The sequence below is a fragment of the Acomys minous genome (assembly GCF_964271855.1).
Source record: "Acomys minous genome assembly, chromosome: 14".
In the NCBI taxonomy this organism is placed as follows: Eukaryota; Metazoa; Chordata; class Mammalia; order Rodentia; family Muridae; genus Acomys; species Acomys minous.
The window spans coordinates 22,927,156-22,948,522 of NC_140496.1; the positions used below are offsets into that span (position 1 = coordinate 22,927,156).

Here is a 21,367-nt window from a genome sequence, read left to right on the forward strand (position 1 = left end):
AGCTGTAACCATTTCTGTAGACTACTTAACAGATTCCATTAAAAGGCTTCTGATTCATCCTCCTTTAGGCACATGGTCCTCTCTGTTCATAAGTGCAGTGTCAGCCACTGTCAGATAATCACTACAGTTACTCATTCACATTAGCCTCTGAGTAACAACCGGGTTGTATGTAGGAGAAAACAGCTTCTCACAGTGATCTAATGCAATGTATAAACCCATTTCACGTAGTTCAAATGACAAATCATAAAATGGAAAACTAGAAAATAATTTTGAAGCTTGTATGTACATACATTTAAAAATAGCCAATCAATTAGCCTGTGGCTGGGCACAGGGCAAAAAACTGTAATCTTAGGACTTAAGACTGAGATAGGATTGAGTTTGAGATCAGCCTGAGTCACACAGTAAAAACCTATCTCAAAAAAAGGGGAAAAAGAGTTTAACTAACCTCAGATTTCTGTTACGACTACATGAGAGCTGGACATAGTGGCTCACACCTAAAATCCCAGCACTTTGGAGAAGGTAGAAAGATCAGAAGGGTCATCCTGTGCTTCTTGGCTAGTACAATACCAGCCTGAGCTACATAATGACTGTGGTTCAAAAAAACAAAACAACACGCACACACCACCACCAACATGAGATATGTATACCTTTCTACAGAATTAAAGATTGTACTAACATGTCACTAGTACTTTCTACACAATTATTTTTTACTTGATTTCACTGTATTTTTCCTAAGTGAAAAGCTTGTTATGTCCACTCAGAAAAGTGGGCAGGCACAGCAGTGCTGTATGGCAGACACGTCACCCATCAGTCACTGCCCTAAGGGCTCTTAAACACGTGCCGCAGAATGCATCCTTGATTCCATCCAGCTCACCCTCCTCTAAGAAGATATCTGAGAACAACAGTCCTTTTCCACAGTCATGTCTTTTTAAGTTGAAAATATTAGTCTAGGGCTGGAGAGATGACTCAGCAGTAAGAGCAATGGCTGCTAAGCCTGGCAATCTAAGTACAATCCCTAGAACGGTGGAAGAAAGAGAACCTATGCCCACAAACTGCACTCAGTGAGACAGACAGACACTTTGTAGCAGGCATGGTGGTGCATACCTTTTATCCTGGCACCTGGGAGGCAGTGGCAGACAGATCTCTGTGAGTTGGAGGCCAGCCTGGTCTACTTACTGAGATCTAGGACAGCTAGAGGTACAGAGCGAGACCCTGATTTTAAAAAGTAGGACCATGCTTGGCCCTAAAATTACTTTTTTAGAGAAGAGTTTGACCTCTTTCTTCCTGAGGCCAGGACAGGAATAGAATATACAAGTTCTATTAGGAGGAAAAGGGGGCCAATGAATAGCAAACAATAAAGTTCATTTTTTGAAATCATTTTCATACTCTTTAGACTAACTAGACCATACAATTACCATATATAGTCATTCAATCAAAATCCCAATGAAGCTTTATGAAACACAGATTACATGGAAAAAAAAACTGTGACCACTCAAGACTATTAATTATGGTCAACCAAAATCACTTGTATTCATCTAAAATAAAATATAATTAGAAATAGGTCCTAAGAGGAAAGAGCAAAGGAATTAAGCTGAGTCTATAAAATTTCAATTCAGGAATGATTTAAGTTATGATAAGTTGCATTTTCCTAGCTGTCATCTGATAGCTAAATACAAGAAAGCAGCTTAAAGAAGAATGAAAAACATCTTTGTTGCCAGCACAGGATGGACTACTTGGAAAGATGAAGTGTTCCAACAGCACTGTACACCTACCTGAAATGAACTTACCCAAGCCAGGCTACAGCACTAACTCTATGATTCAGTTACAATCTTACCTGACAAAAACACCCAATAGCCTAACCTTGGATAGGGGTTTACAACTGAAGATGCATTTTTAGTGTTGAGCATACTGTTACACACTTAGGAGATAGAAGCCGAAGAAACGTCAGTTCAAAGCTGGCCTGTGCTACAGGAGACCAGTCTCAAAACCAACAAATAATTCAAATTTCAAAACATACTCTTCATATATTCTGGCACTTCATTTAATCCTCACTATTGAGAATATTCTGCTTACCACTTAGGAATAAGCAACAGTTGTGATCAGCTTTGACTCGACCTTCCCACTATGCTTATGACTCTAAGAGCCAAGTTTAAAGGCTGGGAACACAAGAACTCAGTGGTAGACAACTCGAGTAACCCGTGTGAGGCAGGCTCTGGATTCCATGGCCTGTACTATCTAAAACAAACAAAAACAAGGACATGTCAAATGCAGACAGTCCAACTAGACAGCTGTTTCAAGTGGGGCTGGAGAAATGGGTCAGTAGTTAAGAATAGTGGCTGTTCTTCCAGAGGACCAGGTTCAATTGCCAGCACCCATGTGACAATTCATAATCTTCTGTAACTCTAGCCCCTAGGATTCCAATGCTCTCTTCTGGCCTCCTTCCCAGGCACCAGGCACACAGAGGGTGAAAAGACCTATAAGCAGTCAAAACATCCTGGTTCATATAATGAGTTCCAGGCAGCCAGAGCTATATAAGTCCTATCTTCCTTCAAAAGTTTCAAGTACTTCAAAACAAGACTATAAAATACTATGCTCAAACTTCATCTTATACAAAGTACCTATTTGTTAGTAATAGTCTGCTAAAAGACCTTCCTTATTAAAGACACTTGGAGTGACACATGAAAACAAAAGAGCCGCAGTTTAAGGAACAAACTGAGTGGGGGGTTGGAACCTAGGGCTCACAAGTACAAGGCAAGAGCTGATTGCTGACAACTGATCTACATAACCAGCCCTCTTAAGCCTTTTATTTTGAGACAAGGGCTCTCTAAGTTGCCCAGGCTGGCCTTGAACTCACTCTATAGAACAGAAAGCCTTGAACTTTTTTTGATCCTCCCATTCAGCTTCCTGAGAAGGTGGGATTATAGACCTGCGCCAATAGAGGCCTAGGTGAAAATACCTCTGCTACCACATAAACAAAAGAATGAATAAAAAAGCCTCTTTTCTGAAATCACAAAACTACTGTTTTGAATAAAATATTTATTATTTGTTTCTTATTTATTAACATTGTAAGTTGTTATAAATTCACTAAATTTAAGAATTATTATTGTGGCTGGGCTCAAACATGGCCAATGACCCCATTATCCCAGTACTCATACCCAAGTGTAATAATCCCCTTCTCTGTTGCGTGTGGCCTAGACTTAGTGACTAGCTGCTAATAAACCAAATGAGACACAAACGACCAGGAGAAATGGTAATAAAAAGCATGGCGACTTCATTCATTTCCTCTGTATAGAGAAGCACACGTGCCTAGAAATAAAAGTCATGTGAGCTTAGACAAGTCTTCAGACTGTCCAGCCTTATCTAACAGTTGGAATGTAACCTCAAGAGGGACCCTGACCCAGAACCACACAGCTACAACAACCCCAGATTTGTGTAAAGGAACATGAAAACATTACCTTAGCCATAAAGGCATTTATATGTACATATACATTTGTTAAAGTGAAATTATGCCATTAAACTAAGTGCATTTTATTATATTTAACCTACATTTCAATAAATTCGATCTTTTTCAAAGGTCATTGAACTCTTGAGATAAACAGATGAAGAGTCATTTTAAAAAGCCGTTTGTTAGTTCAGGGTATGCAGTAAGGAAACAGAAGCTACAAAAACAAGCAACCACAACGAACCCACATGTCCTAAACTGAGCAAACCTGCTCCTTACTCATCCACAGCCTTTCCCATCTTAGATGATGGCACCCATATTTCCAGTTGTTCTAGCCGAAGAGGTGGAGTTGGTGTTAGTACTCTCTCCCACCCACTACATCCAAGCCACAAACAAATCCAGATGGTTTTATTTCAGAGCACACTCGCCTCTCACTACACCACTGCTGCCTGGCTGAGGCTACTTCAATGGCCAAACTGGTTTTCCTACTTCACTTTGGCCCTTGAAGTATATTATCAACCTAGAATGCAGAGTGAGCCTGTGAAAACCTAACACAAACCATATCATTCATCTGTGAGGAATCCTGAAACCACTCTTCATCTCACTCAGAGTGAAAATCCATGCCAAGCCAGGTGCAATGACTCCCACATTTTATCCAGTATGCTGGAGGTGAGGGAAGAATATCACAAGTTCAAGGCCAGACTCAACTACATGTCAATGTCAAGATCAGTCTGAGCTATGTGAGACCCTAACTTTAAAAACTAAACAAAATAAAATTAGAACAAATAAACCAGGGGAAATAAAAAAATAAGAAAGCTGGGCACAGTGGTCTACCTTTTTAATCCCAGCACTCAGAGACAGGCAGATCTCTGAGTTCAGGCCAGCCTAGTATACAAAGTGAGTCCAGGATAGCCAAGGCTACACAGAGAAACCGTCTTGAAAAACAAAACCAAAAAACAATAACCCTCGCTTGCTCCCAAAGAAGAACAGCCTCTTTGAGTAGGTAAGACGGCTCAGTGGGTAAAAACACTTACTGCCAAACTTGATAACTAAAATTCAATTCCTAGGACTGACACTGAGAAGAACATATTCCCACAAGTTATCTTCTGACCTCCATATGCATATACATACATGTATATACACAAATAAAAAGCCAGCCAGACTACAGTGATGCACACACCCTTTAATCCCCTCACGCAGGAGGCAGAGGCAGGCAGATCTCTGAGTTTGAGGCCAGCCTGGTCTAAAAAGTGAGTTCCAAGACAACCAGGGCTACAGAGAAACTTTGTCTCAAACAAACAAACAAACAAACACCATACAGTCTACCATGGTCACAATAACCAGCTCTTTGTTTTATTTCTCTTATCTCATCTTCTATTCCTGTTTTGGGCTAATCTAGCCATACCAGCCTGTTTGTTGTTTGTATAGTACGCAGCGCCTGCTCCGACTCTGGATCCTTTACAATGGTTTTTCATTGTCTAGAACATTTCCACCTAGATGCCTGCACAGCACACCATTTCCTAATCTTCTCTAAGTGTCTGCTCAAATTATCAGCTTCTTTACCAACCACCTATTTAAAATTACAAATTTTCCTGGTCACTTATGCTTGGGAGACAGCAAGGTTGAAGCAATGCGATTCACGTACCTACAATCTCAGCACTTGGGTGGTACAGGCAGGAGGATCAGGAGTTCAAACAAGGTGCAAAAAATATGCGATGATACTCATTTGATATCTGATAAAAAGAACCCCAGCACTCGGGAGGCAGAGGCAGGCCGATCTCTATGAGTTCGAGGCCAGCCTAGTCTATAAAGCGAGTCCAGGATAGTCAAGGCTACACAGAGAAACCCTGTCTCGAAAAACAAAACAAATAAGCAACAACAAAAGAATTAACACGGGGGGGGGGGGGGGGGGGGGGTTTGAAGAGAGAGATGGCGCAGAGGTTAAGAGCACCTGAGTCCAACTCCCAGCAACCCCATGGTGGCTCACAGCCATCTGTAATGTGATCTGATGCCCCCCTTGGGCCTGCAGGGGTACATGCAGGCAGAGCACTGTATATATAATAAATAAATAAATCTTTAAAAAAATTAAAAAAAAAAGAATCAACACTGGCAAATAATTAGCATTTGGGAAAAGCTCGCCCAGTTGTTTTTTCGGTAGTCCACCCAAGGCCTATGAAGACAGAAAGTCTAAGGAGAACAACAACAAAGCCTAAAAAGGGAGAAAGACACCTCCACAGTCTAAGTGTGATGGATGAGAGAACCTAGGTTAGTGTTCTTTTTTAAAAACCAGCTGGAGTATTTTATCTTAGCAGCATGTAGCAATATGCTAGGAGGATGTCTTTGTTTTCTTCATTTCTTTTGGTTGATGACCTGTCATCTCTACATAAACACAATTTCATCATATGAAAGAAAGATACTCATTTTGGCTAGCATTACCAGATTCTTGGAATATAGCACCACTCACTTATTTATCTGCAGTATGTAGCTCTTTTGACACTACAACTACAAAGGTGAATAGCTGCAACAGAGAAAGTTAGCCTGAAAAACTGAAAATTCCATCTCTTTTTAAAAAACAAACTTTTAAAACCAATATTAATACAATGTAAATTTCCTGATATCTTGCATCAGTTTTATTATTTGCTACTGAAATTGAAACATATATTATGAATACTATTTTTCATTTTCCAATTAAACAAATTAATATTTGAAAAAGTAAATTATGTAACTATTACTCACTTTTTAAAAACTCTGCAGCCTTTCTCCTTTTCAACCTAAAGACTAGCTGGTTACCTATAAAAGATCGACGTCACAGAACTAAACAGACAAAATCTTCATTGTACTTAAATAAATTAAAGATAATTTATTTTAAACTTATGTACATTGGTCACTTAACTGCATGTACATCTGTGTGAGGGAACAGGAGATATAGACAGTTGTGAGCTGCCACGTGGGTATTGGGCATTGAACCAGGGTCCTCTGGAAGAGCAGCCAGTGCTCTTAACCACTGAGCTAACTCTACAAGCCCCGAAACAGATACATTTTAATTAGTGCATATATGCTGCTATTTCTTTTTGGTTGCTGTTTTTTAATTTTTTTAAGAGTTATTTTATTATCTGTGTGTGGTAGGGTGTACAGATGTGTCTGAACACTAGAAGACAACGTCTTTAGGTGCCAGGGTCTCTCCTGCTATTTTTGCGACTGGGATACTTTACTAGCTTCTGGTAGATCCTCTGGGCTCTACGTCTCACCTTGTAGTAGGAACGCTGAAGCTGTGGCCAACAGCCACAGTACTGTGTTTCTCACATGGGTTCTGAGGTCGAACTCAGGTCAAGGTTGCCAGGCACACATCCTTACCTCCTGAGCCATCTCACCAGCACTGTTCGTTTTGAGATAGGGTCTCACTGTAGCTCAGGCTGACTTGGAACTAAACAGTCCAGGAGCTCCCCACAAACTAAAGAGGCAAAATCTGCCACCCCAAAGGCAAATAACTAAAAAGTTTATGCTAGCTATGATGACACTTAGAAAAATAATTTATCAAGTTGCTAGAAACAAAAATGGTAACCTATCACAAGCTGGGTGTAGTAACACACACCCGTAACCCAGCAGTCCAAGGTGGCTTCAGGAGGATTAAGAATTCTAGGTTGGTGACGGTTACAAGAGACCATGTCTCAAAATAAAAACAAAAACACCCCAGGAAAACAAACAAATAAAAACCCCCAAACTCCAACAAAACCATCTATGGAGGAAATAGAAATATGTAGAGTATACAACTGTTATAAAAGTTCTTCAATTTTTGTTCATGAAATCAACTGGACTTTTAAAAAAAATACTTTTTGAAAGCCTCATACAGTCACATAATATATGCTCATGCCATCACTCTGACTCCTTGATCAAAGATCAATCAATCTAAAATACCATTACATTTTTATCAAGTAATATAACACACAGATTTTTAATAGTTATCAGTGTAAACATTTCTACCTATATTTTCATAACTTTAACCTTAACTTCTAACATAAAAATTATAAGACATTTATTTGAATTTCCAGAAACTTTCCCTTAAAATAAATGGAAAATATTATTTTCAAGTAGAAATTTTCTTAAAATCAAAATTTGCTACATTAACAAGCTACCTATAATTTATTTTTAAATTTAGAAACTTAAAAAAAAATTTAAACAGTCATCTCGCCCCTAATTTTCATAGGACTATACCATTTCAGTAGACACAAAAAATTTCTTGCTAACTTTTAAAGAAATTAGATTTTAAATGTTAAATGTAGGCGCTTACCTTTCTATAAATTAGAACTTCTCATGATAATTATATATATATATATATGAAATTAGGAATCAAATGTTATAAAAAAAAATCACTAAAATCATTTTACATTCTTTTAACATAAAAACAAATCTGGTAGTCAGACTAATAATCTCCTTATTAAAATGCAAATAATCAGACAGTAACAAAGCAATACACAATACTTGAAATAAAACAAAAAACAAAACAGGAAACATTTCCTACCTTGCCTGCTTCTCTTTCTAAGTCGACATATTCCCGGCTAGGTGTTTGTCGCTGTTCTCCCTGCCAGCTGGCCGGAAAAAACTGGAGAGACAGATTGGTTCCTGTGGCCACAAAAGCCTTTTAGAAAAATCAATACAAACAGGATCAGAAGCAGGACATTACATAAATTATGCAGGCAGTCATTTATTTTTACATCAGTTTATGTCTTAAGCCAGGCAGCACCAAGAATACTTAAAAGTAAAAACCATGCACTCATCATTTTTCTTAAGTATTAAGTTACAAACATCTGATTCCATTTTAAGGACATTTGCCATTGGCTGCTCAAATATAAAATCAGACATGGAATCAATACTTTCTTTCAGGTCATTTTTTTGCTGACGTTAGGAACTCAAATTGCTCTTGTCTAACAAAAACTATCCTTGCGCTTAAACTTTATTTTCAAATGTGCAAACCACTCATGGTTTTGAGTTTTAAAGCATAATATAATTTAAAGTTGTATATGTAAGCTATTTTAATTTTTCTTGATTCTCTGGCTCAAGAAAACATGTAACAATGTGTGATGTGCTTAAAACAAACAAACCAATGCAGTATTTAAATACATTTTTAAGCCTGAGTTCCAAAGCCCATGATAAAAATATTCTGAGGCCAGGTATCATACATCTTTGATTAGCACTCAGGAGACAGAGGCATCTCTATGAGTTCAAGGCCAGTTTGGTCTATATAGTAAGTTCCAAGATAGATAGGGCTACATAGTAAGAACTTGTCTCACTTAAAAAAAAAAAAAGTTAGCTGGTATAGTTCAATACACAGGACAATTTAAAGTAAGTTCCAAAAATGTCATTTTATGTCACCTCTGAGTAATTTAACTCTTACTTCTTCACATTAAAAAAAAAAAATCAGAAATACCATTATTCTCCTTTCCAAGACAGATTTCCAAAGATATAAATAAAAATTGCATTTTAAGAAAACCAACAAACATTTTCAGTGTGCGTAGTAGAACACGCCTTTAATCCCAGCACTTGGGAGGCAGAAGCAGGCAGATTTCTATGAGTTCCAGGACAGCTAGAGCTACACGATGAGATCTGTCTTGAAAAAAACAAGGGGAATCAAACAAACAAAGTCCAATACATACTAGGGGCTGGAGAGATAGCTCAGCTCTTAAGAACATTGACTACTTGTCCAGAGGACCAGAGTTCGATTCTCAACACCCACGTGGAGGCGCGCAATCATCTGTAACCTCAGTTCTATGTGGTCCAATGCCCCTTTTTGGCCTCTGGGCACCAGGCTGATCATAAACAGGCACAGACACACATGAAGGCAAAATACCCATATACCTAAAGAAAGTTTTAAAGTCATCTAGGTATGAACTCCTCTTTGCTGGAAGCATAGTTTTACTTTGCTAATGAAATTGCAACTCTTTTGAAACCTAATTTTTTTTCTTTTCTTCTTCTTCTTCTTCTTCTTCTTCTTCTTCTTCTTCTTCTTCTTCTTCTTCTTCTTCTTCTTCTTCTTCTTCTTCTGAGACAGGGTTTCTCTGTGTAGCCTTGGCTATCCTGAACTCACTTTGTAGACCAGGCTAGCCTCGAACTCACAATGATCCTCCTGCCTCTGCCTCCCGAGTGCTAGGATTAAAGGCATGCACCACCACGCCCAGCTCAAACATAATTTTCATTTGAAAGCAAGGGGCTCAAAATCAGGGGATACTCAAAGTCATTAGGTGATACATTTACCCATCGGCCTCTCCTCCAAGGATTAACAGCTTCAAAGAAGGGGGTTTCAATACTCAGCCCAAATTAGCCTTAACCTAACCCTTTTCCCACTACCTCCAATTTTTTACTCTGTAGGTGAAATTCATCAGTCTAAGTGCTCAATTTCTCAAGTGGGTAAGTTTTACCTATTAAAAGCCCCACCAGCGCAAGTTCAAATGAAAGGGGGACTCATGAATTCAAGCTCATACTTGGTTACATATGAAGTTTAAAACCATACCGCGGTACATGAGGCCTGTCCAATCCATCCTCCATGAAAACCAAAATTGCAAAAGGAAATCTGCCTAGGCTGTATGACCTAAGGCATACCTCAGCTTCCTTATTTATTAAGCTATTTAGAAAAGTACCAATAAGCACTAAACGTGTGCTGAATAATGTAAGAGAAACATAATCCCTCTGACACAGAAAATGTGGCCAGGCTGTTCAAACTCAAGGCAGTCTTCCGGTGTCACGTACCCAAGCCCTGAGACAAGCATGAGCTGTCATGCTAAGCTAGTCTTCGCAGACCATATCTGGCTATTTTGCACAGAATGCCTTCAAACTCCAGGGCCTAAGTAATCTTTTTCACTCAGTTTCTCCAGTAGTGAGACTACAGGCACAAAGCCTATACACGCAGCCGAAGAGAAACTACTGAGAGCCAACTTGTTTAGCCTTAGATAACAATGTTTTCAGAGCAGGGAGTTAGTAGGTTAAGTCCAGCCCATGAGGAATGTTTGTTGACAGCTGTGAAGAGGTAAATCCTTCAATCTCTCAGCTCGGCACCAAGACTGCAGATCCTATTACTTCACATCCTGTTTGAATGGCAACCTCAGACAGTTCCTAAGGCGGGTGTTACTTACACCTATAATTACCGCACTCCAACAGCAGAGGCAGGGCAATCACAAGTTCCAAGGTTAGCCCATGTTGCAGAAGATCTGTCTCAAAACACAAGAAAGGGGCCCGGGAGGTGGTTCGGGGGATGAAGGTGCTGCTGCACAACCGTGACAACTGGGTTTCAGTATCACACGGTGGTAAGAAAACCGGCTGCAGCTAAATTGTCCTCTGAGCCCCAGAAGCACACCATCAGAGTGCCCATGTGCACGTGCGCCTGCCGTGTGTGTGTGTGTGTGTGTGTGTGTGTGTGTGTGTATGTATACAAAAAATGTATTATCTAAAAAAGGAAAGTTTCTATATGCCAACTATCTAAAAATTATTCTCATGAGGAAAAAAAAGTGGCAAAACTGATAAGCAAGTACTGCAACCCCATCTTTTTCTTTCTTTTCTTTTCTTTTTGTTTTTTTTGAGATAGGGTCTCACTATGTAGTCCTGGTTAGCCTGGAACTCACCATGAAGAACAGGCTGGCCTGAAATTTATATTGACCTGCCTGTCTCCTGAGATCTAGGATCAAAGATGTTCATCGTTAGACCCGGCAAAACACCAGATAGGGCATCTCTCTAACGGAATAGCTACACATATGAAAGGGTTAGGAAAACTCTGAACGCAGTAAAAAGGCACATACTGCTTTAGAACCCCAACACACTTATCAGTCAAATTTCAGGATTAAAAGTATATATTAGCGAGAAAATGAAAAAGTTAAAAAAAATTGTAGTATATTAAAGATAGGAGCATTAGAAGTTTGAGGCCAGCCTGTTACAAAGTGAAAACCTGTCTTAAAATACTTTCTCACAGAATTATAACTCGGACAAGTCATTTTTTTTCAAAATTATTTCTTGCTGTATTATTAATAAAGATATTTTCAACATTCTTACTCTAAGAATTGATGACCAGGCATGGTGACCTCTGAGTTCAAGGCTAGCCTAGGCTACAAAGCAAGTACAGGACTGCAGAGAAACCCTCCCTCTAAAAACAAAACAAAAAAAATCTAAAAAAGGGCAAAAAGATCACAAGTTCAAATCAACTTAGTAAGACCCTCTCTCAAAGTTTAAAATGCAATATTGACTAGTATGCTAAAGACCTAGTGTTCAATTCTTAGTACCCAGGTGGGGAGAATAGGTAACAATTACAAGGTAAAAACCAGAAAGAGAAGGAAATGTAAAATTCCTTCCCAAATACAAATAGTTAAATTACTCAACAAAGGGCCAATGAGAAGGTAAAAGGTACTTACAGCGGCCCTGACAGCATAAATTCAAACCCTGGGACCTACATGGTGAAGGGAAGAACCAATTTCTCTAAGTTACCATCCTCTGACCCACTCATCACGGCATGCATACTGCCTCCTAAATAAAAAAAATGTTAAAAACCAAAACCAAAACCACTTATTGTGGAGCCCAGCCCCAATACTATAAAACACTCCTGCACCAAAGGCTCAGGGAACATTAAGGAAGAGGGGTAGAAAGATTGTAAGAAGCAGAGGATCAGGGAATTTTATTATGAGATTCCTCCCTAGTAGTATCGGAAGCCACGCCCATCAAGTCTCACCAACATGACTGCCAAACATCATAAACTCTCACCAAATCACCACCCAAACAGGAACTGAATAAGGATAAACTGGACATGCCTAAGTGGAGGGGGTAAAGCCCAGTAGGACTCAACCCTATACAAAGAACTGAGGGAAACTGAGGTAAGCTGGGAGTAGGAGAGGTGGTCTTCCCTAGAGAAAAGCACACTGACTGTCCAGTGCCCAATAGTCCTGAGAACATATATACAAGCAACACCATATGGACTGTACAGGTTACATTTAGAAACACCTATGTATTTAGAAATATATATGTATACACACAGATGAATACAATGAAAACAAAAAGAGGCTGTAAATTTGGAGTAGAGTGGGGAGGGGCATGTGGAAAGGCTTGGAGGGAAAAAAGGGAAGGAAGAAATCTAACTATAATTTCAAAAAAGATTAAGAGTATGGAGTAAGAACACATTCTTTAAGCCAGGTGTGGTGGCGCAGGCCTGTAATCCCAGCACTTGGGAGGCAGCGGCAGGTGGATCTCTGTAAACTAGAGGCCAGCCTGGTCTGCAAAGCGAGTCCAAGACAGCCAAGGCTAAGACACATGACCAGGCATGGTGGCTCACACCTGTGATCTCAACACGCAGGAGACTGAGACAGGAGGACTGCTGCACATACAAGGCCAGCCTTAGCTATAAAGTATTGTTTCAATAAAATAAAATAAGACACCCATTTCCAAGCCAGTTTGGGAAGAGAAGAAGAAAATGGGGTGTGGGGAGGATTGGTGAGGTGGTTCAATGGGTGAAGATGCTTGCTGCCAAGATGGACAACTTGAGTTCAATCCTTGGGATCTACATGGTAGGAGCGAACTGCTGTTCTCTAACTATCATATGTGCCCTCACACACAATAAATAAAAAGTAAAAGGAAAAATAAAAAATATATACTATCATAAATGCAAATCTTTTTTCTTTTCTTTCTTTCTTTCTTTCTTTTTTTTTTTTTTTTTGAGACAGAGTCTCTGTGTAGCTTTGGCTGTCCTGAAATTCACATACTGACCAAGCTGGCCTCAAACTTGTTCACCTGCCTCTGCTGCCTATGAATGTTGGGATTAATGGCATTTGCCACCATACCCAACTCAAAAAACTTTTCTTTTGCTTTTTTGTTTTGTTTTTTTGAGACAGGATTTCTCTGTGTGATAGACCTGACTGTCCTGGACTCACTTTGTAGACCAGGCTGGCTTAGAACTCACAGAAATCCAACTGCCTTTGCCTCCCGAATGCTGGGATTAAAGTTGTGGGCCACCATGTCCAGACCCGATAAACCTTTCTTAACTTATGAAAAAGTTCAGAAAACAAACAATGCTTATTAAAATTTGTAAGGAGTTAGGCATGCTGTACCAGGTATGGCAAACACATGTAATTCCTAAGACTTGGGAGGCCCAAGCAGGTGGAATGTAAATTCATCCTAGGTTACATACAACCTTTTCTTAAAAAACAAAAACAAAAAAAAAACAAAAACAAAAACAAAAAAACCAAAAAACAACAACAACAAAAAACCCACAGAAAAATAAAATTTGTAGTATCAAATATTTAGAAGATGGCCCAGAACGTCTAATTCATTCTAAAAAAAAATTTATGACAAATACAGCAAGCTATATAATACTGCTGTATCACAAAAATATTAAATACAGCTGTTTAGACATACTGTGCATTATATGCGCAATCTGTAACTACACACACCAAACTCTGATAGCATAAATAAATAAATAAACAGACAAATCAATCCACCCATCCTACTGACTATGCATCACTGCATTAAAAAAAAAAAATCAACTTGCCCCGACGTGGTGTCACACACCTTTAATCCCAGCACTCAGGAGGCAGAGGCAGGTGGACCTCTATGAGTTTAAGGCCAGCCTGGTCTACAAAGTGAGTCCAGGAGGACAGCCAGTGCTGTTACACAGAGAAACCCTGAAAAACTGGAAAAGAAAAAAAAATCAACTCAGCTTTAAAAAACAGTAACTTAAATTGTATCTCATCTTTTATACTTAACATACATAACACAGAAGAAATCTGCTATCAAGTGTACCATCCACCCTTTGCTACTGAAATGCAGGCAAAGGATGCCATTGGGCCAACTCCTGAAGGATTTTCTTCTGCCATCCAAGGCTAAAACTAAATAGCATTTCTCATGCTTTTTGAATTGTGTGACTATCACAATTACTCAAGAAACCAGTTGAAATATGGGTTGAAAAAGTGGTAGGCTCTCTTTCATGAAATACCTTAATGGTCAGATATCCTATAGCACTTGATATATTTAATTAGTGTTTTTTCACTATCAATTCAATTCCAACCGCTTTAATTTTAAATATTAAATGACATTTAAAAATAAATTAAGTGGGACTGGAGAGATGGCTTGGGGGTTAAAAGCACTGGTTGCTCCTCCAGAGGACCCGGATCTAATTCCTCATATGGCAGCTCACGGCCGTCTGTAACTCCTGTTCCAGGGGATCTGATAACCCCACGCAGACATACTTTCAGTCAAAACACCAATGTACATAAAATAAAAATAAACACACTTTTTAAAAATCTAATTTCAGTGACAAGAGTTGAGTTCATGGTATATGAATTACATCTCAATAAAAAATTTTTGACTGGGCAGGGAATACACTCAATAGTCCTGTACTGTTAACCTGTTTTAAAATTGTACCTTTGCTTCAAGTTTGGGCTAAGGCAACAGGGCTATCACTGAACAAATGGCTATTAGGATTCCATCGCATAGTGCTTCCACTTAAAACACATGCACCTCTTTCCAACAGTGTCTGCCCTTTGTTGCTTCCTACCAACACCTCTGAGAGGTCAACAGGCAAGTGAGGAACTAAGTCACTTTGATATTTTTCAACTCAGGGTTTGATGAGTAAATAGTAAGCTTCAAATATAAAAGAGGAGCCTCTAGATCAACTACGGGCTTAGTTTATGGAGAACCAGGCAATTCTTTAGGAACTCCAACACAAAGACAGCCGTATTTAGGTTAGAAAAAGGAACCTTTTCAGATTCCTAACATTCTAAGGAAAGAAAATGGTCCATCCTTTGGGGCCCTCTCCCCCCCCCCCCCCCCCGAAAGATAAGTGGAATAGATTTACTCTCCGCTGTGCTGGGAGATAGCTTCTCCTATAGATTTGCCAATCTCGCTTCTCAGAAACAAACCTATCGCTGACCACTTAAATGATTCTTTTCGCAAAAGGGGGTGTATTCCTCCTTCAAACACTCCGGTCCCTGATGGAGGTCACATCCTAGACCATACCCGTTGCCTGGCTCGGGTTTGACCTCCACTCCGAGAGGCAAGCCGGCAACTGGGAAACACAAACCATCTCGGGCGACCGAGGAGAACGCGCGTGTGTCCGCCAAGCGTCTGCCTTTTTTTTTTTTTTTTTTTTTTCCCTCCCCGTGCCTTTCGAATCCGGGACTAGGAAGTGAGACTGCGCCCGCTGCTCAGTTCCGGGAGCCGCAGCATCCGCGGCGCCGTCCGGAACCCGCCCGGGGCCGCGCGCAACAAGTGACTGGCGCGCGCCCGGGTGCCCCCCCCCCCCCGCACCGCGCGGCCTTCCCCGCACACACCCCCTGGGGCCCCCGCCGCCGACTTACGATCTCCGAGCGGCCGTCGCGGCAGGCGTTCTGGAAGCGTGTCTGGCGCTCCTCGTGGGGCCGGTCCCTGAAACCCGTGTACTTAATCTGCAAAGGCAGAAGGCGGCCCGAAATCAGGAGTCAAATCCGCGGCGGCGCCCTCCCGCCCGCCGGCCCGCCCGCTCCCCCGCGGCTCCGATAAGGACAAGCAGAGTCTGCGGGCGGACCGCGGCCGGCCGGGGCGAGATTGCCCCCTCCGCCGGCGCGCCGCCGCGGGCTTCCCGGGAAGCAAGCCGCTCAAACTTTTCTCCGCCGCCCGGGCCCGCTCTGGGGGTGGGGGGGGGGAGCGCCGAGGCCTCCGCGCCTCCCACCCAGCCTCACCTCACACTCGCGGCTCAGCTTCCTGAAGAACTCCTCGTTCTCGAACTTGCTCCTCTGGTCCGGTACGACGCGCGGCATCTTCCCGCCCTTCAGGCCCCGCCGGCCGACCGCGCTCCGGGCTAGCGCGGGCAACCCGCTGGCGGGCTCTGGTGCTGACCGGCTGACCGCCCACCCCGCGGCGTCCGGACTCCCGCTTCTCTTTGTTTCAGGAGCCCGCCCGCGTGGGCTCCCGCTCCGGGGGAGTCTTGAGGTGCGGCCGTCTGCCCGAGCCCAACCCACGCTGCCGCCGCCCGCCTCAGCCGTTGCCTGCCGCCCGCGCAGACACAGCTCTAGCCTCCCCCGGCCGCTGCCGCCACTTCCTCTCGCCGCCCGCCCGTCCACCCCCCCGTGGCTCTCTCGTTCCCCCCCCCCTTGCTCCCCCTTCCCGCCGGCCCCACCCCTCCTTCTCGCGCGCCCGCCCGCCTCAAACTCTAGCAAACAAGACGCACCATTCACAACTCCACGGCCTGCGCCGCGCATGCGCCACCCGCCGGCAAATGCCGGGCGCCTGGGTTGCAGTGAAACCAGGCTCCTTCCGCAGCCAGATCTCCTTCCCCCGGCTGGTCCGCAAGACTTCTCTGCGAACTACCGCCTAAGAAAGGGATCCGCCCCTCCCTTAGCAACAAGGAGCGGCCCCGCAGACCTTTTTCTCTGCTCAGTCTGGGCTATCTAGAACTTCGTGGCTCCCCAGCCAGCCACGCAGAGTAACCCCAGCTGGGCCACTTGAATTCGAGGAAACCTTAGCCCTTGAGGACTTTGCATACTCCGCACTGACAGGGAGGGGTGTGGATTGTGCACTGAAAGGTGGAAGAGGACATCTAGCCAAATCATGGTGGAAAGGTGGTGACTGTTGCAGCCAGGTGGGCCTTAGGATCCCCTCCCGGTCCGTATAGCTTTCTGTCTGCAGACAAGGTTGAGACAAGTACCAGACCAGCGAGCCTCAGATTGGTAATTTCCAAAATGCACACTCATAAATTCATAGCGTTAGTAGGAGAATGTTTATGTAGACCTAGCACACCACTTAAAGAAAAACTATCTAAATTATATATAACTCGTTGCCAGCCCATATTTTTCCCCAAATGTGCAATCAAATATGGAAAAAAACAAAAAAACAAAACAAACCAAGACCTGCAAGTTCTAGAGAACTTGCCAGAGCAGAAGGAAATCCGACTCCCAGTTTGCAACAGAGCTTCATCTAAAGCTGATCCTAGATAAATCCCCATCCTTAAAATCCCAGTTTGTTAAAAGTTCAATTCGACGACGATGGCAGATAGGTGCCAACTCTGAGAGCAGCCAGCCAGATGCTAAGCAGTGTGAGGATACACCTAAAGTCACTGAGGTCATTTGGCAATGCTTGCTTCAATACAGATTTTGGCAGAATTTCGCTGCCAATCCAGCCCAGTCTCAGAGATAAGCAGCTAAACTTGGGTAAGCAACTGTCCTAGTTTGCCAGAGACTGTCCTTGTTTTAGCAATGACTGTCCTTTCCCCAGCTCCTAGAAGCTGCGTAGTCCCTGACAAACTAGGAGGGTTGGTCTTTTTTTATTTTTATTTTTTTGAGACAGGGTTTTTCTGTGTAGCCTTGGCTGTTCTGGCTTTGTAGACCAGGCTAGCCTCAAACACACAGCGATCCACATGCCTCTGCCTCCCAAATGCTGGGATTAAAGGCCTGCGTCACCACACCCACCTGAGGATTGGTCGTCTTAACTGAACTCTGGAGAGTTGCTTGCACAAAGCCAAGAGTTTCTTGTCATCGTCATCGTCGTTGTTACATGTGTGTGTGTTACTTTTCTACTACTGTAATAAAACACCATGTCCAAGGCAAGTTATAGAAGATTTTATTTGAGTTCATCACACCCGAGGGTGTATCCATGATGATAGGGTGTCAGGACCAGGAAGCTGAGGGCTCACATCCTAAATCAAAAGCAAGCCAGGTGCAGTATATGCCTGTAATCTGGGCGTTCTGGAGGCAGAGACAGGTGGGCCTCTGAGTTCGAGGCCAGCCTAGTCTACAAAGCCGATAGGATAGCCAAGACTACACAGAGAAACTCTGTCTCGGAAAAACCAAAACCAAAACCAAACCAAACCAAACCAAAACATGAATCAGAATAAGATGTAGGAATGCCAGTAGCTTTGAAACATCAAAGATAGCCCAAGGGGCATACTTCCTCCAGCAAGGCTACACCTCCTAAACCTACCCAAGCAGGGCCCCCACTGGGGGGATTCAAACATCGAAGCCTATTGGGGGGACGTTTCTCATTCAAACCACCACAGTCTCTGAGTAGGTCAGACTCAGGGCTTCACCTCAGCACGAGCTCTCCCACCGAGCTGTATTCCCAGAATTCATGGTCAAAGTTTTCTTAGCAGTCAGATTTGTAGACCACATGTACTATAGCCCCAGCCGCTTCAGCCACTGAGGCAAGAAGATTTCTTGATCCCAGGACCCGTGCTAAAAAAAAGAAAAGAAAAAACAAAAAAGGAAGGAGGTCCTGTAGGTTGATAGTTTTTGAAAGACATACACCTTCCATTAGCAGATAGGGGATCAGCTCCTTCTTGGGACAGGCACGGCCCCACCCCACCCCAAGCCTGGAGAACGGATATGTGTACCCGAATAGAAAGGGTACAGTTGGACATGTCAGCAACTGCTAGTGATGAGTCTTCAGCTATTTTACAATCTCCCACTCAGGCCTCTATTTATTTGTTTATTTATTTTTGCCTTTTTTTTTTTTTTAAGACAGAGTCGCTCTGTGTAGCTCTAGCTGTCCTGGAACTCACTCTGTAGACCAGGCTGGCCTGGAACTCAGAGAGTTGTCTACCTCTGCCTCCCAAGTATTGGGATCAAAGGTGTGTGCCACCGCCCCGCCCCCCCAGCCTCATTTTTTTAGTGTTTGTATGCGCACGCATGCACATGATGTACATGTGGGCACACGTGCCGTAGCTTCCGCGTATAGTTCAGGGAATAACTTTGTGGAGTCGGTCACTTCTCTCTCACCACTTTTACTTCGGTTTTAGGAATCGAACTCATGTTCTCAGGCTTTCACAAAGCAACTGATTTTTAACTTGCTAAGCGCTCTTGGCAGCAAGGCACAGACACTCTAGTCCAGTGACCTTAAAACTAAAAGAGGTCGTTTATTTCCAGTCATCAAATCAAAGACAGGGACAAATGAACATCACACAGACGTGTAAGTTCTCACTTCTGCTTCTCCTTTCTCTACACAGCTTAATTCTTTTCTCTTTTTTCTTTTTCTTCTTTTTTTTTGGGTTTTTGAGACAGGGTTTCTCTGTGTAGCCTTGGCTGTCCTGGAACTCACCAGGCTGGCCTCGAACTCACAGCAATCTGTCTGCCTCTGCCTCCCAAGTGCTGGGATTATAGGCGTGTGCCACCATGCCTGGCTCACTGCTTAACTCTTAAAGGCTCTCTTAGGTGGCATCCATTTCCTGGCAAAGGACAGCATCAGCCATTCTTCAACTTTTTGAAAGTTTCAGTGAAAGATTTTGATTGCTAGTTCTGGATTCACATAGCATCCCCTCTCTAAATTCATTATGTCCAGATAGATGGGCTAACATAATCTATCTGTTTACTGTCCCCACCCCCAGTTTACATTATATGCCCATACATTAGGAGCTGAAGGCCTGGGATTGGCAGCATCAGAGACAATCTGATGAATTGCAAGAAAAGGAAAAACCATTTTTCCTTCAAAGAGGGAGTGAATGGAAGTGTGTTAGAGGTCCATTGAACAATCTGTATCGACTATATCTGGCAAAGGCCTCAATATTTATTTATTCATTTATGTGCATTGGTGTTTTGTCTGCATGTATGTCTGTGTGAAGGTGTCAGATCCCCTACACTTGGAGTTACAGACAGTTGTGGGCTGCCATGTGGGTGCTGGGAACTGAACCCAGGTCCTCTGGACGATCAGCCAGTGCTCTTAGCTACTGAGCTATCTCTCCAGCCCCTTATTGATTTATTTTTAAGATGACCTCTCATGTAGCCCAGGCTGGCCCCAGACTCATTATGTAGTTTAAAAAAAAAAAGAAAGAAAGAAAAAAGAAAAAAAAGACCTCGCATTCTCCTGCTTCTATCCTATCTCCTCCATGCTGGGACTGCAGGCAGGAGCCATTACACTTGGCTTATGTTGTTGTCGGGATCTGACCCTAGCAGGGACTGTGCATGCTAGGCAATCATTCTATCAAACAAGTGCCACTTTTCTAGCCCCAAAATATCCCACTTTTATTAATACATAAATATTTTGGTCAGACTGATAAGAAATTTTCCACAGGCAAAATAGTGACAAAATTAGCTTTAAATATCTGTAACACAGGTTAGAAGGTGAGTGGGGCAGCCTTCATTTCACCCAAGACAGACCCAAATCAGTCCCAGGAGTAGGCTCCTTTATCGTGTCTGCTGCGTCACCCTCAAGACTTCCAGTCCAGCTGAGAGAATCTGTGTGCGTAGAGCAGCGCAGTCATTGTTAAGCAAGAAGAGATGACGAGGTTTCCCAGTCAACGAGAATTGTCTGCAGAGTTGTGGAGATGCTCACTGCTGGCGTCTTTGCCGCTGGCCCTCATGGTGGAGGTGGAAGGGTGAATAACTGTAGCCCATATGACACCGGTCAGCGCTACCACGTTCTGTTTAGGCAGACGTTTGTATTGCTTTCCATGTCAGCTTCTGAAAAGTGACCCTCATGAAAGCGCCGTTGCTCTGCAATGAGTTCGGGAGGGCCCACTCACTTGCAGCTCATCTTGGCTTCTGTCTCTAGCAGTAATTGTTTCTTCTATTGGTAATCAAAGTTGAAACTGGGAAGGATGATCCTGTCCTGTAATACTAGACTAGCACTTAGAAGACCAAGGCAAGGGAGGTCAGGCCCCAGGCCAGCTTGGCCTGCTCCACAGGAAAACAGAAAAAAAAAAAAAAGGAAGAAAAGAAAAAAATAGGAAGAAAAATCGATCTTTGTAGTGCCCTGAGACGACAGATAGTACCAAGGTCAAGGGATCTGGACCTAGATAGTTGGTGTTGGTGCAGGCAATGCAGAACAAGCCAGAGCACTTTAACTGTCATCTGAGTGGGCATGGGGAACAGCGTCCTTAGGGAAATAGATGGCAAAAAACCTGCCCAGAATCAGTGCAGCCTTCGGCAACTCCAGGCCACAGGGTAACCCACAGCCAGCATGGTCTGGCATCCGGGCGGCCTGGCCGGGAAAACACTC

The 21,367-nt window shown here is 42.8% G+C and overlaps 1 protein-coding gene across 2 annotated transcripts in view; it reads right to left on the reverse strand.

Moving 5' to 3' along the window:
• The window catches only part of CBFB (core-binding factor subunit beta), a 46,394-nt gene extending 29,878 nt beyond the window's left edge, over window positions 1–16,516 (reverse strand). Inside the window, exons 1-3 of one of the 2 annotated variants that reach the window (XM_084756315.1) lie at window positions 16,123–16,516; window positions 15,763–15,849; window positions 7,962–8,078 (exon numbers count right to left, since the gene is read on the reverse strand). In XM_084756315.1, the coding sequence (XP_084612441.1) occupies window positions 7,962–8,078; window positions 15,763–15,849; window positions 16,123–16,200 (282 nt within the window). In that variant the 5' untranslated portion in view covers window positions 16,201–16,516. The remainder of the gene's footprint in view (window positions 1–7,961; window positions 8,079–15,762; window positions 15,850–16,122) is intronic. The other variant, XM_084756316.1, reaches the window with a different exon arrangement.
• Between the last annotated feature and the right edge of the window lie 4,851 nt (window positions 16,517–21,367).